General features: G+C 39.0%; 1 protein-coding gene and 1 pseudogene across 19 annotated transcripts in view; both read right to left on the reverse strand.

Moving 5' to 3' along the window:
- Window positions 1-196, reverse strand: part of LOC105808264 — a 27,252-nt pseudogene extending 27,056 nt beyond the window's left edge. The window contains exon 1 of the transcript XR_001137376.1: window positions 25-196. The product of XR_001137376.1 is annotated as an uncharacterized LOC105808264 (transcript). The remainder of the gene's footprint in view (window positions 1-24) is intronic.
- Window positions 156-26,669, reverse strand: part of MAP4K4 (mitogen-activated protein kinase kinase kinase kinase 4) — a 183,596-nt gene continuing 157,082 nt past the window's right edge. For 9 of the 18 annotated variants that reach the window (XM_012641950.1, XM_012641960.1, XM_012641952.1 and 6 more), the window contains 12 exons: window positions 26,181-26,356; window positions 25,605-25,725; window positions 24,331-24,522; window positions 22,154-22,271; window positions 21,664-21,834; window positions 16,258-16,401; window positions 10,023-10,157; window positions 7,121-7,221; window positions 5,066-5,239; window positions 4,382-4,541; window positions 3,440-3,579; window positions 156-1,764 (listed from right to left, as the gene is read on the reverse strand). In XM_012641950.1, the coding sequence (XP_012497404.1) occupies window positions 1,681-1,764; window positions 3,440-3,579; window positions 4,382-4,541; window positions 5,066-5,239; window positions 7,121-7,221; window positions 10,023-10,157; window positions 16,258-16,401; window positions 21,664-21,834; window positions 22,154-22,271; window positions 24,331-24,522; window positions 25,605-25,725; window positions 26,181-26,356 (1,716 nt within the window). In that variant the 3' untranslated portion in view covers window positions 156-1,680. The remainder of the gene's footprint in view (window positions 1,765-3,439; window positions 3,580-4,381; window positions 4,542-5,065; window positions 5,240-7,120; window positions 7,222-10,022; window positions 10,158-16,257; window positions 16,402-21,663; window positions 21,835-22,153; window positions 22,272-24,330; window positions 24,523-25,604; window positions 25,726-26,180; window positions 26,357-26,669) is intronic. The other 9 variants (XM_012641959.1, XM_012641963.1, XM_012641962.1 and 6 more) reach the window with 3 other exon arrangements.

Raw genomic sequence — 26,669 nt, forward strand, 5'->3', positions numbered from 1 at the left:
AACAAGGTTTAAGGCAGCTGTCACGCAATATTCCCACTCAGAACTAAACAGGAGAGTAACACGGCAGAACTGGGATACGGAGCATTGTCCCTTCACCAAGACATTACCATACTTAGGGGAGCTGAGTGATGACCAGGAAACCATGAAACAAATTATTACTCAAGACATTTATTACAAATGTCATGAACATATTCATAAAGTAAAACTGGTTTAAAAAACAGAGAACAAGAGAGCAAGTGAGAAAACAAGAAAAGCCAGGACTTCAATATTACACCTAAAACACAGGAAGATGTCAACTTTATGAATAAGCAGAATTAACTACATTCTTAAAATAGTTTTAGTGCATTGCATTTTTAGAAAAGGGGAATATCCCAACCCCCAAGAAAAGGTTCCTGCAACACTGAACAGTTTGTGTGACTATTCTAATGTGACCACCTGTCTGCTACCAAACCCCGAATTGAGAATAATGAGATCTCTTTTGTTGTGGGCTACAGTCACCCGATCAACCTGCAATGGTGACTCTGGTGAAAACAAAGCACTCTGCTTTCTACATGCAGAAAGCAAACTGCATCAGCCATAAGGCTATGTGCCACCTTCATGGACAGTTCTTCTTGTGCCTGCTGAGACTGTGATAAAATAGCAATCAAACTTCAATCTGAGAGTTTTGGTATTAAGATTAAATTAAACATTAATGGTTTCCTCCCAAAACATATAAACGAAATCACCTCTCAATGCATTAAAAACAACGAGGTAGGCAAAAAAATAAACATGTGGTTTGAATTTTTTTTTTCTTCTGCAAGTGCAGACTGTGGTAAAACTGCTGTTGCACTTCTAGGTTTAAACAAAAATTAAACCTTTAACTGAGGCAGTGCTAATACTGTCACACAACAAAGTTCTGGCCATTATACAAAATGCACACATTTTCTTTTTTCTTCTTTTTTTTAAGAACCATCTGCACATGATTTAGGCAAAACCTGGTACACAGAAAAATGACTGAGTTCGTGGCCAGAATCCCCCCCACCCAAATCCAAGGAAACAAAATGGGACCCCTTAACCCACCCCACCCCATCTCCCAAGCCCCACCCACAAAAAAGTTATCCTAGTAACTGTGTCTTTCACATTTTATAAATATTAACTTCTTAAACCTGCACCTTCTTTGTCCACATATTGTCACATTACAAAAAAGAAATGTCAATTAAATACATTGTTAATGTTACTATATTAAATCTGCTCTCTGCTTTAGCAAACTGCTCCTTATACCACCACTTCTCACCTCCTTGTGCCCACTGCCAAGAAAAGCGACGGCATGTTCACCGTCGCCACCGCCAGACACTCATGAGACAGAGTCATTCAGAGAAAAGGAATTCTGGAGCTGCAGGAAAGGTGTTTGCTTTCCGGTCTGATGCTCAATCTCAAACACTTTTAGCACCTGATGGTAGAATCGGAACAGCACCAGCTGCATTGCAGCCTTGGTTTATTTTTGAGTAAGGAAAAAAGAACAGGGATAAACTGGTAAAACAGGAGCAGGAAGGAAGGGAGAGAAAGAACCCAACACGTGAGGCCTGCACACACAGCTGTTCTTGTTGCCCTGGTGCAACTCTGAGCTCCAGTTGCAAGGAATTCCAAGTTCTCAGGATCTTGAAGACTCTGAAGACCGACAATGCCCGGATCACACTGCTTCTACCAGCTCAGAAGAGAAGTCCTGCCTAGGGTCATGAAATAAACCTGACTGCTGCCACCAGACCGAACAGAGGCAAAGAATACCTGCAAAAACAGGAACAGAAGAGAGGGCCCGGTTACCACGGCCACACAGCACCTTGCATGGGAACATGGCTTCCTGTGGGTCCCAGCCAGGGAGCCTAAGCCACCACCATCCTCACCACTGCCAAGCGCAGGGAGCTTACACCCCAGAGAGCCTTTTCAAATCAAACTCTGGGATAATATCAATTTATCATTTGTAAGGAGTGACCACCTGTAGCCAATTTTTATTACAACTAAGGCTTATTAACTGGGTAACTCCTTATAAGGTGCCGTATTGTGAGAACTCAAAGGGAAAAAAACGATGTTTCAGAAACTAAGTTATTTCCACTTCCACTGTTAAAACCTTCTAAAAAATAAACGCATTTGAAAAAACACATTGAGCAATAAGGAAGACTCCTCAAGCAACCTAATTTCTCTTTTTTAAAAAAATACATTTTAAAAAAATTACTTCATGATTCTATAGTTAATATAATTTGTTTTGTGCTTTTTATTAATAAATGTTAAGGGACATGGCAGCATGCATAAAAGTATTTAAATGCTGAAGTTCAAAGAATGTTATACTTATGGCAACAGTAAATATACTTAGGAAAGTATAAGCCAAAAAGCTGCCAACATCCTGGATTAGGTCTGAGATGTACAGATTTTCAACGTACATATTTGGGAGATACCATGTCAGAAAAAAATGCAAACACCACTTGCACGTGAGTTGTAGGACTGTAGGAGACAGTGCGTTGGTGGTGAGGTAACTTTTGTGTTTAGTGTGTGGTTGGGCAGGCAGGACCAGCTACCAAGGAGAGACATGTAGCTCTTCTTTCTCATGTTGAATTAGTAAACCTATGGGCTGGCTGTGAGGATGTTTAATATATTTCAATATGAGGCAAGAGGTGGAAATGTTCTTAAGAGGCAAGTTTCTAAGGCTGCTGTGCATTGCGTCGGGTAGTCGGCCAAATAGACAGAAGAGAGAAAAGCTGGGCTTGGTAGAAATCAGTTCAACTCTCCATGTCCTTCTTCTTGGCAGGCCAGGATGGGTCAATGCCCTTGGCCGTCCAGCTGCCCTATTCCACGGCTGGGTTTGGGAGGGACTTCTGGGAGTGAGTAGTCCCTGGAGAAGGTAGGAATGTGGCCAGTTTTGAAAATCAATGGGCTTTGACACCCTAGGGTTTCAGGTATAGGAGGTATGGTGCTTCTGCAAAAAATGATTTCTACCGTTAAGCATTTCTGACATGCAAACCAAGGAAGCTATTTCAATACTCAAAAGGCAGACTAACAAAGCATTATCTTCCTGACACACATCAGGGGAGAGGAATCTTTTATTCTACCCAAATCTCACTGGTAACTCTTTCCATTCACAAAAGAATTTCATCGAACTAAATGGGCAGCTTTAATCTTCCCTCTGTCTAAACTTAAAATAGCCTAGACAGGTCACCTACTGGGGTTAAAAAAAAAATCCAGAAAATCCAACATATGATTTCTGTACAGAGAAATTCCCCTCATAGCAAAAAACAAAATAAAATATACCCCAATCCCCAAAAACATGACTAAAAAGTAACATCTAAAAAGTTTCTTGATTAATTTATTTTAGAATCTATCCAAACTCTAAGAAAATTCATCATCAAACTCCATGGAAATCATTGCTAAAAACAGAAGCAACTAAAAAGAAGTCATAGGAAATCATTACCTTATCATTGCGTTCACACAAGAATTTTAGTCTTTGAGCCCTTTTGTGCATGAACACACCATCCAAGTGACCAGTTTCCACAGATCGGATCTCTATGGCCTTCTCTCCCCAGCCCATGGTCTGATTGGATCGAATATATGCTTTTGGGAGGAAAAAGTTACAAATTGTTGAAGATAGGGAAATATCCTTGAAAAGATGTCGCTTCTGTGACACATAAAGATACAAACAACCCCACCCTCTCAAAATGCCTAGCATTTAAGGGTTTTCATATTTAAGGAACTTTGCCTTTGTAACAGTCTAGTCTATCCTGGGAAGTAGTCATTAGCATCGGTGGTTGAATCTATTCATTTCCCTTAGGCCTTTCATGCTTATCTTGAAAAATGACCCCGAGTTTAGAGTTTAATGCACATTTCCATCAATCTGGTCATGAGAGAAGGCAGGGAGAAGAAATGAAGGGTAACAGAGACAGTGACTCTATTGCAACGAAAACAAGATAGTTTGGGATATAAATATAGAGCCATAAGACTCTCAAATATTAGCCTTTATTCCTGAACGCAAACCAGAGGACTGTGTATGAGGCTGTGTATCCAGGTGGCTCTGCCACACTCAAGGCACATCACTTCCCTTTTTCTATCTACCTTCCACAAATCAGCCAACAAAAAAAAAAAATCTGCACTATTTTCTCTGGATGTTTTCAGGATTAAATGAAAGACTGTGGTAATAGAGTTTTAAAAAGTATAAAATAATTCCTTGGATTTTATTCTAAAATAAACCTATGACTATTTCCATGGTCTTCAATCTAACTTCGTACCATCTATTGCCAACCACTGTTAAATGGCCAAAAGGTTTGAAAGACTGGAAAAATCAGCATGATGAATATATGTAGTCTAAGACAAGGCTCCACTTTCACAACTGCTGACTTTCCCCCCAAGTGCTCCATACCTACAGATGTGGGCATCTCTCCCCACTGCAGGACCACATCTTTGGTGATCCTTCCATACGTGTTCACGTAAACCCCCTCATCTTCATAGCACACCAGAAGTTCCATCCCATCTGTGTTGGGGAGGATGATGATTGCATGGGGTTTGATGCTACACTGGATCTGGAGAAGAGGAACAAAATGCAAAGAAGCATGTTTGTGGCTATTTCCAGCCCTACGTAAGTACTCAGTAAGACTGTCTTGGTGAATGCACTGGTACCATATCCCTGGTGATGAATACAGCAATTAGATAACATTTTGAAACACCCATGCAATATATATCTCCAAGTCTACCTTTTATATGTCATATACTCTACTGACTCACATTTTCTGAGGGCCCTGAAACGTATTTGGATGGTGGGCTCCATTTGCGAACCACTCTCAACCCAGGGATGTTCTGACCTGCCAGCAATTGCCCCAAATCCAACCCATGTTAGTCAAAGCAAAGGCCTAAGAGGTTTTCAGGAGGGCTGCACAGAGCCAGGAGAGTGGATTTCCACTTGTCTCAGAGCATAGAGCTATTGAAGATAGCACATCACTTAAATACTCACCCCCACACCAAGGGGAAATGAAGAATCCCTGCTTGTGTTAGTTCACTAAGCAGAGGAAAGAAAAAAGTCAAAACAAAATGAAGCCAGTCAACCAACCATAGAGTGTGGGTTCTTTCTTACGTGTGTTGGTAGATAAATGTCATAGACTGATCCTGAATCCACATCAACAGCATGGAATCCAGCACAGGATCCATAGATCACTTTCAACCTCTGGCCTTCTTCAACAGTGAGATCCACCAGTAATGGCTTATGTACCAATTCTCCAAAGGACTACAAAGAAGCAACCAAAAGAAAAGCAGTAAGATGAAGGAGAACTTCTAACAGATCAAAGCAGAGAAGCCAGACCCAACATACTCAGTTATTCAATTACTGAGCCACACTGGCAACAGCCACAGAGCAATAATACTGTAAGATAAGTCATTATTAAAAGTTTTGTCTGTTAATTAGTATCTGCAAGACACTTCCTTCCACAAGTTGGGTCCCAAATCCCCCCTCCTCAGCCCAAGAATTCTACCCTTTCATCTACTACCCCATTGTTTGTCTTGATCAGAAAAACATGTAAAGTAAAATAATAAGGACTTTCTGTAACATACTATTTCTCTATTCAAATGCACAGTGCAGTGAGAGGAGGCATTGTTGGAGTCACGTGCTGAGAATTTTATCACTATTACCATCTTCATCACTACTTGAGCTACAAAGACCCCTACGCTTTCTGGCCAGACTGAAAGGGTGACGAAGGCTGTATGTACTATTATATAATAGCCTGCATCATGCTGGATGGCCTCTGTTCTTCATCAGTATCAATACCCACGGCTCTCAAGACTGGAAAGATGATAAAACAGAACAGATTTAAATAAGACAATACTTATAAATGCAACTAGTATGGTACCTGGTACATAAAGGATATTAAGATCAGATCTTAGAAGATAATGTAACTTTAGAACAAATTATCTTTATTCAATAACACTTGGATTTATTTTTTAAACAAATATGATAAGCCCATTTATCCTGCTTCACTGGGAAATCAAGCAATAAGCAATCCAAAAATGTAAATTTTCCAAATAACTAAAACTTACCCCTTGAATAAAATATACCAAAACTATTTTAAAAACCTAACCACCAGGCAGTGTGAGGTAGAACTGCAACAATTCCATGCACGTATGTGTGAACTCACAAATGGAAACAACCTACTTTGTTGTTTTTTTAAAACAGGGTCCCACCCTGCTGCCTAGGCTAGAGTGCAGTGGTGTCACTGTAGCTCACTGCAACCTCAAACTCCAGAGTCTCAAGTGATCCTCCTGCTTCAGCCCCCTGAGTAGCTGGGACTATAGGTGTGTACCATCATGCCTGGCTAATTCTTTAATTTTTTGAGAGAAGGGGTCTTGCTATGTTGTTCAGGCTGGTCTTGGACTGCTGGCCTCAAGCGATATTCCCCCTTCTCCCCACCCCACCGCCACTCGGCCTCTCAAAGTGCAGGGATTATAGGAGTGAGCCAGCCAACAATCCTCATTTTAAAACAAATGCTCATTTTGTTACTTTCCTAAAACTGCATACATACAAAATGGCAAAGCAACCTCAGTTTATACATTAATTTGGATGCTGTATCTACAGTTTTTTTATTCAAACAAAAAAGGAATCATATTATACATATTAACTTGCTTTTTCCATTTAACGTATAATACATAGTCTTTATGTCATTCACAATTTTTGTAATTTAATTTTTAATTAGTACTCTATTGAACACATACAACTTTAAACTGCCTGTTGTTGCTGGATACTTTTTTGTTTGTTATCAAAAACACATCTAAATCTTTATACAGATCCATGACTTTAGGTGAAGGTCTGCTTTTTAAAAGGAGGGTAGAAGTAGTGTTTTGTCTTTTCCTTTGTTACCCACAGTAGCACACTGACCAACATGTCTGCCCAACATTTAGCTTACTCTCCTTCTCACACTCTGTGGGGTTGGAAAGCAAATTATGCTTATTACATTGCATTAGAAACGGCTTCTCTTATGCTAAAGTTCTATGCCATATTAGCACATAACTTTTATATTACCAATTTTAACTGTTCAGACTTTTAAAACTTATGCACTAACTCTTTTTCACAGCTTGCATGGATGATGATGCTTTTAAATATGTTTGGTGTTGTTACCTTAAAGGCCATAAATTTGTGATATGGCTTGGGTGCCCACGCATAGACTTCTACAGAACTCTTCAAAGCAATTACCAGAAATTTGATTCTTTCATATTTTACTGAAAAAAATAAATAAAAGGCACAGGTCAGTATCAACATGGAACTCTAATCACTTTAGTTATCTTCAGCAAACTCAACATGTATGATTTCTACTCAATCATCCTAACCAGCAGGGGAAAAATGCAGATCATGCCTCACAGTTTCCTTTTCCAATGCTTTAATGTGTAATCCGAGCTGTTCCCATCTGTTTTTGATGTATTAGGCTCAACTCCAATACTCTGGATACCATCAATGAGTACTTTTCACTAATATTCCTAATCTTCTTAGATTCCAAGTATTTTACAATTAAGGACAATGCCAAGCATACCACCCTAAAGACTCCAGAACTCAGTATTTCTTCAAAAAGACAACGATGTGATTAATCTGCCAAGAGACTCTTGAAACACAGAAAGAGGTCAAGGTCTTCCCTGCATGGGACTGAGGAACATAGAAGGCAATACCAAAATACTCATGAGTCTTGAATTCTATCAGTAGACAGAAGTATCTGCACACAAGTCCAAGTATCACTCCAGAACATTTCCTGATCTGCATAGTTAGTAATTTCTAGGATTCTACTTAAAGTTCTATATCGGAAGACCAGTAGTAAAATACAACTCTTTTCCACTATTAAAAAATCTGCCTCTGGCCAGGTGGGGTGGCTCATGCCTGTAATCCCACCCAGCACTTTGGGAAGCTGGCGGGTGAGGGTGGGGATCACCTGAGGCCAAGAGTTCAAGACCAGCCTGGGCAACACAGCCAGACCTCATCTCTACAAAAAATAAGAAAAATTAGCCAGGCACAGTGGTGCACACCTGTAGTCCCAGCTACTCAGGAGGTTGAGGCAGGAGAATCACTTGAGCCCAGGAGTTTGAGGCTGCAGTGAGCTATAACTGAGCCACTGTACTCCTGCTTGGGCAACAGAGTGAGATACTGTCTCAAAAAACAACAACCAAACAAAAAAACAAAAACCAAACAACAATAATAATCAAAAACAAAACAAAACAAAAAACCCACAAAAACTGCCTCATTCACTTAGCTGTTTTGGTTCCCTTATAGCCAGGCAACTCTGCTAAAACACCGACCCCCAAGGGTCCCTGAGCACACGACTGACTGGAGTCTGATGTAGACACTCGGTTTCTTTGAGAGATAACCTGTTAACTTGATAACTCTCCTTGTTAAACTCCATATATTGTCACCGTTCTAATAAATCAATTACATTAATAGTAAGACACAAAGGTTTGTAAGTGGCTAACCAAACCAGCACTGTTTAATAGAGTTTTCCACAATGATGGAAACGCTTTATATCTGCACTGTTAATATGACAGCCACTGAACGCATGGGGCTAGTGGGCACTTAGAATGCACTAGTGCCACTGAGGAACTAAATTTTAAGGTTTATTTAATTTTAATTAATTTAAATATACATTTAAATACTTCCCTGTTCTTGGAGATAACCATAAAGATAACAGTATTATAACTCACATTTATCTCCTTTTCACTGCTTGTGATTCCTTCTGTAAGAGTAATAGGCTTGAAGAGTACTGATTACTGTTTTGCTCTGATTAAAAGCTCAATACAATCCAACACTCCTGCCTCTAGCGCCCCCTGTAGGATAATCTATTCATGTATATTTCAGCTGTTAAGAGCTTTTTCATTGAACATAGCCTTAGATGATTTTAGCAATACCTCAACAAACAAAAATACTTCATATAAACACAACACAGAAAATCCCAATCCCCAAATCTATACTGAGATAGTACTGCTCTCCACAATCACTCAGAATCATTCCAAATACTGAGGTGGCTCCTGTCATTATTATTAAGAAGCTGAGGGTTGCAGATAACTACATAAACAACACAATCAAGGATGGTAACAGCCTGGGGCACAGAGGAACTGACTATAGTAAATGCTTTCATAAACGCAGAATTAGAGTAAACATGCAAGCAGAACTCAACACTCAATAGGTCCCTAATATGAATCAGTCTTAGGTATACAGACCTACTTCCTATTTTAAATTCTATCAGAAAGACTGGGCATGTTCAGGGTGGCATGGCCATAGACTACACTCTATTAGAATGTATCATCTTCCCCATAAAACTCTGACTAGGCTAAGGTCCATTATTTCCCCTTTATGTCCAACATCAGTATCAGTATTTTGATTTTTTTCTTTCATTTAAAAAAAATTGTTTTGCTTTTGTTCCTGTGAGATTTTACTTCATGAGAATCAGTGCATTCATGCCAAGGAGAAAAAATAACGCAGTTGCTGTGAAACACCAACGGGCCAGCTAGGCTCATTTATTAGTGAAAGCACAGTAGCTCTGCACAGTGCACTTCATTTCAAATGACAAACCATAATCCTCTGGGTCACACTCACAAACACTCTATCACTGCCTGCCAAGGCCCCACAGTCCTCTGAATGGAGAATAAGCCCGAGTGTAAGGGAGGACTCCAAATCAGCTGGCTTTCATTTGGCAAGGCTTCCTTAAAGCGGTTACTCTGCAGCACATCTTACAGAAGAGAAGAATGTGGACTGCCAAAGAGAAGGGGTGAAAAGACTCAAAAGATGTATGGTGTGGGGGACCCTGAGGACAGAGCCAGCTGCAGGAACAAACTATGTTACGCATACTCGTGCACAGAGGGAGTAAGACAATGTCTAGATCAGACTTCAAGAAAATGTCTTAGAAACAGAATACCAGAAAGCAACCACACGTTTCAGAAATAAGTTTATTATTACAAGCTTCAAAGAACCCCTGAATTTTAAACTGAACAACTGAACCCTAACTAAATTCTGGAAAAACAAACACAACCCTCCTGGAACTTACCAACTTTATAGTGTACACATCCTTCCAAATCCCCTACGGTTGTCCATCCCTGCTTCTTCTCAACTTCTGGATCGTTGTGAAGTATTTTATTTCTTAACCAGGACAAATAGTAGACACGTAACTTATCCTTTTTGCCTAGCAAAATAAATATAAATATTTTACATGCATATTCAGAAGTTGGTAATCATCATTAATAACAATAGTAACCAAAAGAAAATTCCATAAACAGTAAGTATCATTTCCTTTAATGGAACCACTTTGTATCAAAGTTTTACCAGAAACTTAATCCAAGCTATTCAGACAGACTTTTGAAACCCCTACAAAATTATCATTGGGTGTACACCTGGGCTAGAAGGAAAGGTTTTAAAAAAAATAATGAATTCCCATTTATGTAGATGGATTTTATGAATAAACTAAAAAGTAATACAAACACCTGCAAACAATACAACAAATAGAGTTTATAAAATGCTTTCACATGTATTATGCCATCTGATTCTGAAAACTCTCTAGAGTAGCTATTAGCTCCCATTTGACAGATGAGCACAGAAGGGTCAGATCAATCACCCAATGCAAAGACTTAAATCTAGTAAAAGGCAAGTCACAAGTTAGAGATGTGTACCACTTAAACAGCTAACAAAGGATTCACAGCTAGAATATGTAAAGGATTCCTATCAATCAAATAGAAAAAGAGTTAACCCAGTAGAAAAACTGGGCAAGCCACTAGAACAGGAACTTTGCAAAAGAAGTGATCTCGCAGATACGTAGAAAGAAAGGCACCTGCTCTAATAGAGACTGTATGTTAAAACAATAATGAGACAATTTCATACATCTATCAGGATGTCTAGAATTAAGAATATTGATAACATCAAAGGTAGGCAAGGTGTGGAGCAACCAGGAATTTCATAAATTGGTGTTGTAAACTGTTAGAACCATTTAAAAAAGTTTGGCATTATCCATTAAAGTATGATATATGCATACTCCACATATGATACAGTAATTTCTTTCCTAATATAAATGTATATTTATGAGCCCCCAAGTGCACGAACAGGAATATTCATAGCAGCATTGTTCATAATAGCTCCAAACAGAAAACAACACTGATATCTGTAGAATGAGTAAATAAATTGTGGTGTAGCCACAGACAGGAACAACAAGAAACAAACTACAGCTACAAGCAACAACAACATAATGATGTTGACCAAACGCAGCCACAAATTCACATCAACAAGCTAAACAAGAAAATTCTTATCAATAGATACAGAAAAGGTATTTGACAAACCCCACATCTATTCATGATAAAAACTCTCAGGAAAATAGGAACAGAGGGGAACTACCTCAATTTGATATGAAACATCTACAAAAACCCTACAGCTAACATACTTAATGGTGAGAAACAAATGCTTTCTTTCTAAAACTGAGAATAAGGGAGGGATGTCCCCTCTTATAACTCCTATTAAAGACCATACTGAGTGTCCTAGCTGATGTAATAAGACAAGAAAAGAAAAGAAAAAGTATAAGGATTGGGAAGGAAGAAATAAAACTGTCTTTGTTCATGGAAGACATGACTGTCTCTATAGAAAATCCCAAAGAATCAGCAAAAAAACCTCCTGGAAATAATAAGCAATTATACTGAGGGTTGCAGGACACAAGCCTAATGTATAAAAGTCAATCACTTTCCTATGTACCAGCAACAAATAATTAGAATTTGAAATTAAAAACACCATTTATACTAGCACTTACAAAAAATGAAATAGCTATAAATCTACCAAAATAGCCTTTTCTAGATATCTTTAAGGAAAACTACAAAACTCTGATGAAAGAAATCAATGAAGAACTAAATAAATGGAGAGATATTTCCATGCTCATGGATAGGAAGACTCAATGTTGCTGAGATATCAGTTCTTCCCAACTTGACATATAGATCCAGTGCAATTCCAATCAAATCCCAGAAAGTTATTTTATACATATCGATAAAATGTCTCTAAAGCTTTTATATGGAGAGGCAAAAGACCCAATGTAGTCAACACAGTATCAGAAAAGAACAATGTTGGGACATTGGTACTTTGAGACCAGAATCTGCCAACCTCTTCATTTGCCAGCAAATTAATAAACTTCTCTTTTCTTCTCCTAAAAAAAAAAAGGTTGGAAGACAGTACCTGACTCCAAGATTTATTATAAATTTACAGTAATCAAGACAGTGTAGGCATTAGCAAAAGAATAGACTAATAGATCAATGAAACAAAACAGAGAGCCCAGAAACAGATCTACACAAATGTAGTGAACTCATCTTTAGCAAAAGAGCAGAGGCAATTCAATGGAGAATGGACAGTCTTTTTAACAAATTCTGCTGAGACAACTAGATATTCACATGCAAAAGAAAATGAATCTATACAGATTTTGAAACACTCAAAAAAATCAACTCACAATGGATCATAAACCTAAATGTGAAACACAAAGGTATAAAGTTTCTAGAAAATAACAGAAGAAAATTTAGGTGACTTTGGATTTAGCAATGACTTTTTAGATATAATACAAAAAGCACAACTCTTGAAAGAATAAACTGATAGTTGTATTTCATCAAAGTTAAAAATCTGTGTTCTGCAAAAGACCTCATTAAAGAGAATGAACAGACAAGCCACACAAACAGGGAGAAATTATCTGCAAAACACTTGTATGATGAAAGACATCCAAAATATACAAAGAACTCTTAAAATTCAACAGTAAGAAAACAAACCCAATTACAAAATGGACTAAAGATGATCTGAGCAGATACCACACCAAAGATATACAGACAGCAAATAAACACATGAAAAGATGCTCAGCATCATATATCATTAAAGAATTGCCAATTAAAATGAGATACATCTACTAGTTCCTATGCACCTATCGAAATGGCTAACCTGCAAAACACTGGAAAAGGGTTTATTAAAAAAAGTCTAGAAAAAAAGTTTATTTAAAAAAAAGAGAAGCAGCTGCCACCAAAATACACATGCTTTTACCATTGTGTAAATTTAGCTCAATAAAGGTGAAAACCAGTCTATGGTGTTCAAAGTCAGGACAGTGCTAGGGGCAGTGCCTGAGAGGCAGCACGAGACACCCTCTAGGTGCAGGGAATGCTCAGTTTCTGCACCAGGCCAGGGGCTGCCTGGATGGATTCTAACTGTGACAGCCCATGGAGCTGTACGCGGATCTGTGCACTTGCTGTATTCTGTCACACTTTAATACAATCCTTCTAACTTCTGAAGAACTTTTTGTGGGAAAATGTTCAGTATATGTTAAGTGAAGAAAAAGACCACATAGTTTAATGTATAATGTTCTGTTCTTATATTGTGAGATATATTTATAGAAAAGAAGAGGGGAAAATATAAAAAGTTAACAAGCATTATCTCTGACATAGAGGTGACATGTTGTTTTATTTTTCCTAAGTTTTTTCTATTTTTGAAGCTTCCTACAATTGACATGTGTTACTTTCAAGACTGTGAAAACCATTAAAAGCTACTAAAGAGTGAAAGAATACAGAAAAGTAGACCAAAAAACAATTGCTGCTATCAGCTTCCCACAAATTGTCTCATTTCACTGGATTGAAAAATGAAGTTTAAACTTTTAGCTGCAGATTCGTTATTTTTTCTCCAATTATAAAAACTTCTCCATCAACACTCAAGTTTTAAATGGCTGCTTTCTCATTTAAGTAAAAAATAGTGAAATTTTTGCATTTCCACAAACTTCTTTACCTACAACCAAAAGCATATATAAAAAGTAAAATAACTACAAGCAAATCTGTTACATATAAAGAAATATACCAAGCTTACAGTAGCAGATAATTAAATCAAAATCACTGGTGGTCTCACAAGACTTATTTACAGTCTTGTAATTTTGCATACCTTCTGATCTGGAACTAACACAAATTTTAGGAAATTACAATTTATGCAACATGGTATGTGCCCCCCAAAGGTTAATTAAGCTACAAGGATATCTGTGGAAAATGTTTACATGAGAGAAAGAAAAGGGAATAACCTGAAAGGCAACGACAGAAGATAAGTAAATAAATTTTATCACATCTATGCAAGGAAACATTCTCTAGCCACGAAAAATGTACGGACACCATGGAGAAATGTTTAATGGCATGGAAAAAGCAGGCTACCTGTTTGGGTAATCAGGCATGGATGGGATACACCCCAACGTGAGGACAGGGGCTGCCGTGGGTGGAGAGATGGGAAAGGGGACACTGTATGTACAATAGGGTATTGTGACATCTGTGAAAGCTGGCTAGACGATACATGGGTGCTGTTATTCCTCATTATTATTATTCTCTGTATGTCTGAAATATCACATAACCTTTTTATGCAGACTTTTTTCCTTAAGTGCTTATACTGAGTGTGGTATATGCTTACAAGATTGGAGGCTAAAAACTTAAAAGTTAACAGATATTATCTCTGGATGATTTTACTTTTTATTTCTCCTAGTTCCTTTTCTGCAATAGTTTTTTACTTTCTAAAGTCAACATATATAATTTATATTAGGTTATTAAATATGAAATGTCCGATTTCCTTAAGTACTAAGTTTGACAGTTGATATCTCTGACATTTCACTTTGATACTTTTTTTTTTTATTGTGAAGGTGCATCCCCATTCCTTCAAATGCACATTTTAGCTTGTGATTATCCTTCAAATTTTTTTAGAGCAATTTTTGTGAAACCACGGATAAGTCAAAAGTTCGTGTTATTCCTGAACATGAGTTCCGTAGTGGAACCAATGCAGCAAAGACAGCTCAAAATATGAGTGAAGTGTTTGGCAAGGATATGGCTAATGAATACACAGTACATTGATGGTTTGAGAAGTTCCATTTTGGTGATTTTAATCTTGAAAATGAGCCATGTGGATGACCTGAGACCAAAGTGGATAATGATGAGCTGAAAGCTGTAGTGAAGTGAATCCATCTCAACCTACACGTGAATTAGCAGCAAGGTTTGACGTTACTATTCCAACAATATTGGACCATTTGAAACAAATGGGCAAGGTAAAGAAGCTGGATAGATGGTTCCCCCATGAATTAAATGAACATCAGAAGAGAAATCATATTGAAGCTTGCCTTTCTTTGCTGTAACAATACAAAGGTGAACCATTTCTACACCATATTGTTACACGCGATGAAAAACGGATTCTTTTTGACAATCGCAAGCATGATAGGTGGATAAAGATGAAGTGCCAAAACACAGTCCAAAACTGAATATTCATCAAAAAAAGCTAATGGTGTCTGTTTGATGGTCCAAGGCTGGTATTATCCACTACAGCTTCATGAAACCTGGTCAATCAATTACGGCAGACGTCTACTGCAACCAACTGGATGAAATGATGAAAATGCTTGTGATTAAGCAGCCAAGACTGGTCAACAGAGACAAGCCAATCCTCTTGTAAGACCACATGTTGCAAAACACCATGCTGCTCAAACTACAGAAGCTGGACTTGGAACCTCTCCGTCATCCACCATATTTCCTAGACCTTGCACCAACTGACTACCACTTCTTCCAGGCTTTGGACCACTTCTTGCAAGGAAAAATATTCAGTTCTCAACAAACTGTGGAAAACGCCTTTCACGATTTCATTGTCACTTGCTCTCCAGGCTTCTTTGCTGCTAGCATAAGCAAGCTACTGTTAAGATGGCAAAATTGTGTTGACAGTTTAGGCGCATACTTTGATTAACTGTGCTGCTTCTTGTTTGAGATATAATAAACTAAAATTTTGACTCAAAATAGGACATTTCATATTAACGACCTATTACAAAGAAAAATGCTCTTTTTAAAAAGAAGAAACTTATAGTGTCAAGTATTAATTGACACAAGAATAAAAAACACAATGCAATAATCGCAAAGAATAGTTCCTTTTGCATGCGAAAGCCTGGTGGGAGGGAGTGGACACAGACCTACACACTGGATAAGGCAAATGAAACCTAACCAGCAACAGAGGGCAGAGTGGGTGGGTCATGTGGGAGATGCCAGTGAGGAAGCACATGTTCGTATGCTTTTCAAAACTGTTCTCTGGAAGAGCCACGGGTCAAACGTGCATGTATGTGTTTCCAGAATACATCTTACTTTCACATTATTGTAAAATCACAGCACAGTTGTATCTCATTTAACCAGTACCTTGGAGAACATATGCCCTAACTGAAGTTTAGCATGTAAAGCTTAAATATTTTTTAAACAGTGTCATATATTCTGCTTGACTAAACACACACTTACCAGATATTGTCACCAAGACGTTCAAGCCCTCAAGTACATCCATTTGTTGAAACCGTCTTCGGTTGATCAGAGGATATACCTTCCCTTGGCCACTTCTGTCCAGCAGCATCAGGCCACTCTCTGTACCCACTAGTAAATTCACTCCTGTTTCAGGGACAGAGAAAAGTCTCAATGTTATGCTATGCTTGACAAATGGCTGAATTGTATGGAAAGAATAACATCATCTATTTGAAAAAAAGTGCACCTTCTTTAATTCACCCAGAAAAAGAAATGCGTTGAATAGTCACAGGTTAATGCAACCAAACCTGCAACACATCACCACATAGGCATGATGGTGCCATAGCTCCTTAATCATTACGGGAAGAAGGAAGCCTCACTCCCTCTATGTCCTTAACACACCATCAGTTTCCAGTTCTTCCTCAGTTCCCCAGAATGTTGTAAGCTCACTATTTCTTGGCTTTACAGATTTAGCATCTAATTAGCCACTTTACACACATGCACAAACCTTCGTGTGACACCATGGTCTCTTTGTGCTTCCTTCACCTCCGTTTCCACTGGCAAACTTAGAGCCTTCCTCAAATCCTTAACAAACAGCTCATGATGTGGCATCTATCACTCAGTTTAAGCTTTTCTTAAAGACCACTCTTCACCACCATCAAGAAACAACTGCACTCAATTCTCCTGTCACTCTATTTTTTAGGAATATTAAAATACTACGACCTCCCCATGCAACCTCCACGCTCTCTGACCATGTACTGTCACTATCTGTCTGATGACACATATCCACCTGTGCTTGAGCAGTACCTCAGAACCAGTAAATCCTAATTCCATACTGCACCTCCCTGCTTTTCCACCCACTACACATTTCTACTAAAACCAGCTTCCTGACTTCTGCCATTTCTATCAACAGCACTACCCTCTCCCACAGCCACTCTGCAAAATTAGCTAAACTAGCCACCAAATCCAGATAAGACCTCCTCTTCTCTGTCCCTCCTTTCCCTTTCTGCTGTTCTCAGAATTCTTCAGGCTTTGGCAACCTTGTAACTGATAGATAGAGACCTTAATTGAGGTTGTTAAAAGTCTCTCTCTACTTTCTCATGACTGCACATCAAATCAATTCTAATTGACCTAAAATACTCATTGAGTCATGCCGTATCTTCGAAAACTACAAACTCCATGTAGGAGATGTTCCAAGAGCCTCAGACTGGCATTCAAGACTCCCCACCCCTTGAGCCAACTTACTTCTCCTTCTGTACCATTTATTTATTTCCCCAAATGTTCTCGGTTCCTTGGTTGAGAACCTTCATTATCTAAACTGCCTTTGTAACATGCAGCACACATTACCTTATACTCCTAGGGAACTGGGCACATACATGTTTGCCCTGATTCCCAAAACTGGGTAATAAACTCGCTGAGACAAGGAATAAAGTATATGTGCTTTTACAAAGTAATTACTCGATCAGTATTTTCAGGTAGATGGGATGACGGGGAAGAATATCATGGCATGTGTGTGTACACACACCCACCCACCCACGCCCTATTTATAGAGAATCTGAAATGAATAACTGTGAAGGCAACAAGACAACAGCCCTCCTAACGCCCTCTCTCAGCTCTGTGCCTGTGCCATACTGAGTGGGTATCACCTCAACATTTAGAAGACAGTGTCTACTCAAGCGATCCTTGTGAGGAAACTGGAAGCACCTTTTGGGGTCCTGGCAGAAAGTGGGAAACCCAGAATTTACATATAAATTGTCACTGCTATGCAAACTCGAATGAGAACTGCAGTGACTAAGGTCACACACGGACAACAGAAACATGCCAAAGCACTGCAGGCTCTGAACTATCACAATATCACCCCTGCAGTCCTCAGAAACCGTAAAAAATATAAAGAAATCCTTAGGAATTCAAGGAATAGACAGCTACAGTTTCTGATAATAGTGTGACCTGATAAAAGTCCCCCATTGAAAATCTACTACCCAACACACAATGCCATCTTCCCCTTGTAGAAGCACTGCATGTTTTACAAGAGCATCTCTATGCACACACCTCCACCTCATCACAGACGCTCTCGTCTGGTGCTATCTACGACAGTTTGCTAGAGTCTAACACAGCTCTATGAAATAGCTTCAGAAAATCTGACGAAGCCTCTGGAATTTGGGGGAAAAGGGAAGGCCTGAGTATTTCCTGCTTCCCATCCAGAGTGATCTTTAAAATAAATGTAAACAAGAACTCCCCAAAATGATCATATGTACAGCATAAGGAAAAAGGCTCATCATAGATGCTTATGGTTTCCTCTATCATCTGTAATTAAGATCTTTAGAAACTTTCTACTGTGACATAAAAATGCTCTTTATCTGTGCTGTCCGTCAGCCAATGGCCACATGTGGCTACTGAGTATGTGAAATGTGACTGGTGTAACTGAGAAAATGGATTTTCTATTTTAATTCATTTGAATTTAAATTGCTACATGAGGCTGGCAGCTGCCGTAACAGACAGCGCTGCTGTGGATGATACTGACATTTTATAAATCAGGTCATATCACAGCATGAATTGGCGCTTATGGCCTTACACTTTTTAAACCTATAGTAAGCCATTATGTTTTTATGAGCTTTCTTTTTTAACAGAACTATCATACTTGTCAGATAGGGACTTAATGCTAAAAGAAAAAAAACTGTACAATTTAAAAACAGATTTATCAGTGTAAGAAAAACTAATATTTAATGTATGCAGTATGTTATACTCATTTTCATATCATTTATTTTTGATACTGACCATTTTGCCCTGTGTCTATATCAAGGTAGAATTTATTTGAACATTATGCTTAGTGTTTTCCCTGCATATACCTAGGTGAGTTGATCTAAACAGCTTCAAAGTTTTTTACAGAAATGACATTTACTGATAGAGCCACTGCCAAACAGCCCATTCCAAAGATTCCATTCTATATAATATTTCAATATATTCCTGGTCAGTCTTCAATAGTAAGTAGATTAGGAAAAAAGCTCTGTCAAGAATCTGGTAATAACTACACAAAATGTTAGCCTTGTGAAGAAATCGTATTATTTATAGCTTCCAAAAATAAACAGCATGTAAGCATCAACCTCAAAATTTTACAGTGAGAAAGAATAAAGGAATAACATATAAAGCTGAAAAATCTTTTCATATAAAAATTTCAGATATTTTGGCACTTATACTCTACTTTCTAATTCTCCTTGATATATTTCCAATGTATAATTTTGTAAAGCTACGAGTGCTAACAGTCAAAAGAATATAGACACAGTCACTGAAAAGTAACAACCTTGGAAATTATGGGCCTATGAAAAAACTCAGTTCTATGCTGCAAGAATTTTTTATAAAAATACTTTTTAACCTTTCAACTGTTATATATAATTAAATAATGCTTATAATAGGGCTCCCTACCCTGATCATTCTACTAAGAATTGTAATTGTGTTTACAGGAACCCTCTGTAGGTCAATGGGAGAAATGGCTAAGACCTCTACATGATTTAAAACTTCCTTTAAGGCCAGCACAGTGGCTCACGCTTGTAATCCCAGCACTTTCAGAGGACCAGGCAGGAGGATCACTTGAGGACAGGAGTTCAAGACCAGCCTATGCAACATAGTGAGACCTCATTCTCCACAAAAAAAAATTGTTTTAAATTAGCTGGATGTGGTGTGCATGCCTATAGTCCCAGCTACTCAGGAAGCTGAAAAAGGAGGATCACTTGAGCCCAAGAGTTTGAGGTTGCAGTCATCGTGCCACTGCACTCTAGCCTGGGCAACAGAATGAGACCCTGTCTCAAAAAAAAAAAAACCCTTAAATTCTATGATAAATATGATATTATAGGCAAAGCTCTACATAGGAAGTACAGATAACTCAATATAAACATGAGAATGGAGAAATCATGTTCAAAAAGATGTGCTAAAATAATCCCGGCTCCAAAAGAAGAAAACAATTAAAAAATAAATATGTAGCAATTTACAGAACAAGAGTCATTACATGATTATAAAAGAATGCTCGCTGCAAACATTTCTTAGGAAATACAAAAAACTAATCTATGTGTGAATTCTACCATCCCCAAATAATGGTATTTATAATGTATTTTGAATGTTCTCCTCCTATTGGGCTACAGCTCTCATAGTGTATCTTTTAACTTTTCTGAGTCTAAGTCTTTAAGAGGCTTATTTTTAACTTAACTCACAGGGTAACTAATGATTACTATTTAAGAAGCAGTTTAAGAAAATCCACCACTGGTGTGTCCCTACCCAAGAAACATCTTAAATACACTGACTTACAGAAACATACTTCAACGTTAAGTCATCTCCCTATCTATTAACATAATAATAAAATGGAAGGTTTCATTACATTTTTAAAAACATAGGTTCCAGATACTCTATTTTTCTCAGAAGTACTGAAGAAGTTAATTAGGAAAAGAAGGGTTTAGAGATCTTTTTAATTAATAAAAAATTAGTTAACAGCACATAGAAGGGGACTCAACACATTCCAGGACATTAGAGGAATATAAAATAAGTATAAGACTATTACCAAGTGTAACTATTTTGGATAAAAATGACATCACCTGCTTAATATGGATTATTAATTTCAAAAGAATTGACATACTTAACACTATCTCTACACCAAATATAACATAGTAATTTTTGATGATACGAACACTCTCATGAAAGGCCTTTAATAAAAACAAAAATGATGACGCTCCATTCCCTGCAATGATGGTCACTGATGTTAATGAACAACAGCAATGTGCCGGTGACAATGTTGTGCGTGCTGCTTTTGTGTGATGCCCACAGTCACCCAAATTGCTAAGGTTATCTTTACCTAGGAGGTCAATAAAGAAAAGGCCTAATGGTATGATCTCTGGGGGCTTTAAAATAATGTTTCAGTAGAGACAAGGGCAGAAATCCAGATCTCAGGGGGTCACAGAGGAAGCATGTGTGTCTGCCATGGGTACAGACGACTCTTCCAAAACCCCTGGCAGAGAGGCTGGGAGAGAGGCTGAGGAAGGGCTGCTGACAGGAGAAGAGAGCAGTCAACAACACAGAGAAGTCAAGAAGGGAAGGAGAGGAAAGGTGAGGGGCTCAGTGTTCTCCCTATACACAGAAACAAAGTGCCTGTTCCATCTTTTCGCTTTTCTTTTTTACATGAAGAAATGGGCATTAGTCATGCTTTCCAATATTTGACTGCTGAAAGCGGTGCAAATACACACACATACCACACCGTTCCACTAATGCGCCACTCAGCCTACAGGAGATGGGCATCACAGGTATCTTCAATCCCATCACCAGCCCCTCAAAAATATACCCATGCTACTTAAAGCAGTACTTCTCTAAAACACCAGAGCACCTTTCAGAATAAAAATGAAAGAGTTGGAGTAGCAGTAAGACACCTACCCCATAAGGCAGCACACAGAATCTCAGAGTTAAACCTCTTCTTATATTTACGAATCTCTGGGGTGTCACTCTGTGGCCTAGTGTTGGTGGGGTTCACATTGACCACTGAGCCTTTCCGGGTAGGATCTTGCCTTATGGCTTCCGGTCTCATTCCATCACAGGAAAACCCCACTGAAACACAACACATTTGAAATTATTTTCTGTACACACACACACCATGTCTGCCTCCCTCCCCCATACCTCAAGTGAACATTCATACGCCATAACCAACACTTCGTTAAGGAGAAGAAATTTGTAAGAAATGTATATGGAGAAAGGAAATTGACTATGCAGCTCATTGCAAATAAGGCAATGCAAGTGGGATGGGGGGACTGTACCCGAGGTCTGTGCCTGTGAACACCGATCATGCCATGCCTAAGCCACCTGACAGAGCAACTCAAAGGGACTGAGTCCTGTTTGTCAGCTGCTTCCTTGTTGCTACTGTACTTACCCACAGAAGTCACAGTTGTCCCACTAGATGGAGAAATCTGTAGTAATCTGGGGTCTATAAAAGGTGTAAAGGAGGAGGAAGATTTGTGTTTCTGGAGTGTGCTACTAGCGGACTGAGTCTGCAATGTAAATTTCAATTTTATTAATACAAATGACATTTTTAAAAATGAACATTAAAAAACATTTCAATTCACTTCTATACTGCACTATTTCCCAATACAAAGCCCTATATCTCTTGCATCATTCACCAAAAATGCTCTGCAGGGAGCTTCCACGTGGGCACAGTACACCCCAGAACAGGTGTCGCTCCATCCAGACCCACTGCAGGAGCCACATCTCTTTCAGACATACTGCTCATCTAAGACAGTGATGCTGCAAGCTGCCAATAAAATCTACACTTCACGCTCCTAGCTTTTTTTTGATTAAATAGTTACAATGAAAACTCCTAAAGGAAGTCTAAAATGTCTTGATCTCAATTCACCAGTTTCTGAATTTACTCACCTACTCAGAAAAGTTAATCTATGTTGGAATATTGGCAAATTTTAATTTTATTTTTTTTAAATTGAGCCTCTTGCCAGAAAGCTACAGAAGCTTTGGCTACCATTGTTTTAGGTGCATCACCGTTAAACCCATACCAAACAGGAGCTCATTAGTGAAAGGTGCAAATGACAAAATAAGGCATACCCTTTTGAATTTTTAAGAGTGCTAGTGTTTTGGTTAATAATGTAACTTAAGACAAAAAAACACAAAGAAAGTGAAACAAATTGTTAAGTGGAAATGTAATGACGATTAAAAACAAAACAAACAAAAATAAATAAACTTGCCAGTTTAGTGAGTTAAGGGTTATAGTAAAATACTGTATATTAGAGCAAAATGGAGCAAAAATTAAAATATAAATATAAGGAAGAATGTGAGTGTAGGTGGGATATATATCTCAGGAGAAAAAAGAATATGTCTGATCCAGTGTTTTTGTCCTGTAGCATTTCACCCTTTCTGTGGGCACCTGAGAGTCACTGTGTCTGAGAACCCGGGCCCTCCTAAGCCTCCTCACCTGAACACCTGCCACCTGGCAGGCTTCCCTCCCAGTCCCATGAGTCGGTGGCCAATCCAGCCAACGACCAATCTGATACCAAGGCTATCTAGGAAGCAGTTGACTTGCCCCTGCTCCTTAAGAGAGGATTTTTCTGATTCTTTCTAACAGGAGAACCAAAGCAGGAAGTGGGCAGTCAGTTAAGTGTTTACATTAACAAGATAGGCGGAAGCTACACATCAGTTTCGACCTCCCTCAACTGTTAGATAAATGCATTTAAACTAAGCCTCATGTGGAATCAAATCACTTGTTTAATTAAATACAGGGTGTTAAAGGTGGGCTCTGTCACTGCACTTAGGGCATAACCCTGTTCGAAGAGCAAAGAGTCATCCAGCTAGCACCCAGACTGAGCACCACAGCCGAGCCTTTGAAGCAGAACACAGGATTTCTCATTCAAAATCTTAAATTAAATACGCTCTCAGATCCTTGTCCTTCTAGCTTAATATCCTAATTTTCTAGGTATCCCCAAAAAGGATTTGGCTTCTTAAACTCTGAGTGATTGTGACTTTCAAGGAAAGAAATCCCTTTAACAAGGTTGATGAAAACAAATAATAGTGATTAATCAACAACCGCCCCCTCAGAAAGGGAAAAAAAAAAAAAAAAATCCAACCCTGGTTTGAAAGATATTCCATTCCTGTTCAGGATAACAAGTCTGTCCAGTTAAGTCCAAGGCTGCTTAACCAAATTTTCCTATACTTTATTTACTAGATAAAAAGAATGAAAAAGGCAGAGTCCACAAATGACTATAAGAATTTCATGCCAAATACATAATGGGTCTGAGAACACAGCAATCATTTTACTTAGATTTAAAAAAACATAAACTGAATAAAGAAAGCCATGCAACTACACTTATCCAGAGACAAGTAAACAGTGAACTGGCAAGTTTGGAGGGAAGTTGATCTAGGGTTAAGGGATTTGTATGCAGATCTGAAACATGTTACTTGGGGCTGGGGAAAAGGATAGGTGACAGAGAAAGCAGGGTGGGTAGGGAAGGGGTGAGGGTGTTGGAAAGGTCTGCTTTGCAAACTAGCTGCTAGGCAGTGCTGGTCTAACCCCAGGAAAGCAGCCAGCTGTGGTGCGAGACATACCTCATTAGCAGTGAGCTTGTCCTGGGGTGTCTGTGGGGACATGGTGGGTGTCGGCTGGCTGGAGGATGGGGAGGAGGAGGTGGAGGAAGTGGAGGAGGAATGGCTTTGCTGTAAGAGATCTGGCAAGAGGTGAATGCGACCGGCAAAGCCATTGCTCTCATGATGGCTGGCACGCTTTTGGTCAACTGTACTCTGTAGAAAAAACAGGCACACTTGTCTCGCTCAAGCGCTGCTGAAATTGCCTACAACTCTACTGATAACTGCTTTGTTTAAGGTGCTGTGTGACTTTTCAAACTCTGTTAAATTACCAAGGAAAAACCAAAGAAATTAGCCTGAATTGCTCATACTTCCTTGCCAAATGCCCAAGTTGAGCCAACAGAATTCAAAGTACCTAATCTGGTGGCCACACAATTCAAGTAGCGAAGGTTTAACGTGGTCTATCTGTTGTACTAGCTTCTGTTACCAAAACCACTAACCCTTTATTTTTCTTTTTAAATCTTCCTGTCTGAAGTTCTAGAAAGCACCCCATGGCTTCTCTGAATCCTGGTCTTTTCCATGTTCTTCCTACTTTCCATCCAAATGCATTGCCATAGCATGAAACACACTCAGGGCAAAGTCCAAAATACTAGATAGGTGCCCTGTTCTATTTAAATGAGAAGTTTATCACTTTAATTAAGTCTAAGCTAAGAAATTTACAGACAATTATAAAACTTAGTGATCCAAACTGAGCACATCTGGGTGGCACACATTTAATTACTCAACAGGTGAGAAAACTAACATTTTGGAACACAGAAGAATGACCTCCCAACCCTTTGGCTCTCCAAGTCTCTGGGGCTGTAATGAGGCTCGCCCTGCCCGACCTGCCCGCTCTTGCTGCGGCACTTCAGACACTTAGAGTGAGTGCGCCCTGCAGGGCCACTGTGGCTGCTCTGCCGCACCAGACTGGCTTCCTCACTCTGCAAGCCTGCCAAGGACTCCCTGTGGCTTTTCTACCGCTCAGACACAGATTGTGAGACTCAGTGCAGTGCTTGAATGAGGGCTGCCGCAGACATGCAGAGGAGCAGCGATGTGGGGTGGAGGACTCCGTGCTACCTTCTGGGCATGCAGCACACACCTGCCTCCCTAGCCCCCAACACTCGACACTCTACCCTCTGGGACTTGTTAACATGAAAACAGATGATGATGTAGAAACAGCATGAGTGAGTGAATGAGCAAGTGGGTTAATGACCACAGGAGAAGCTCAGCCTCTGACAACAGAGAGAAGACACGGGTACCTGGCGGACGATTAGAGTGCCCTCCTTGGATGGGGTCATAGCTGGTTCACTTTCTACATCATCATGGACAATCATAGTTTTCACCGATTCTGTTTCACCATTGCTCAAATTTAGAGATGACCTATGGAGGAAAAAAAACAGAAATGAAGGGCCTTAACCTCACAAGTCGACGAGATCACCTTCTCAAGGTTGTAAGATGAAATGAGGCTACAGGTAAAAGGTATCCTCAAAAAAAGCAAGTACTTAATTTTTTCCCTTTAACAAAAAATTTTCTTCCAGTGCAGCTTGTCTCTGAGCAAAAAATTAGAACAAATATTTACGGCTAATTAGTTATACCACACTGACATTTCCATGACATCCTCAAATTAAAAGGAAAAAATTAAGTACACACTGGGATGTTGGGGGAAGAGAAGGGGGAAGAACACAAAGGCCGCCTGCTGCTGAATCCACAATAACTAAATATTAATGCTCATGGGATCATGTGATAGGTTTCAAAAAAAGGAAAACCATCTGATTCCAGGGAAAAAAGGCTGAGAGAGAAACTCTCGTCCTCTCTAAAATAGATCAAGGACTGACGCTGCTCTAGTGTCCTCTGGTCCAGAGGTAGACTCATCGGCCCCTTCTTGTTCCACATCATCGTCCTCCTCATCTGTCGTCCCCGACTCCTCACTGGACGAAGAGTAGTCTGTCACTTTGTGAGGGGGCCGCACGTCTTCCACTGCTCGAAGCTCTTTGGCCAGTGCAGTCAAATCCTAAGGCACAGGACAGAAAAGAGAGAGTAAGGCAGGGAGGAGGGGGAGCCAGAGAAAACAGGAAGGAGTGAGTTCTTTGACTATCAATAAATGCCCATAACGTTAGTTGTATAAAACTGTTTTGCAAAGTATTTACCAGTTTCATATGAAGGTGAGGTCTTACAGCTCTTGATAGAAAGGATCAAAAAAAGTCAAAGATGTTGCATACAGTTCAAATCCCACAACAATAAAAAAGTAACAATCTTCTTATGATAAGCTGATAGTGTTTTTTTTTTTAAATATAAGAAAAAATTCTACATCAACAAATGTATAC

Source organism: Propithecus coquereli, unplaced genomic scaffold, assembly GCF_000956105.1.
Source record: "Propithecus coquereli isolate 6110/MARCELLA unplaced genomic scaffold, Pcoq_1.0 Scaffold171, whole genome shotgun sequence".
Classification (NCBI taxonomy): domain Eukaryota; kingdom Metazoa; phylum Chordata; class Mammalia; order Primates; family Indriidae; genus Propithecus; species Propithecus coquereli.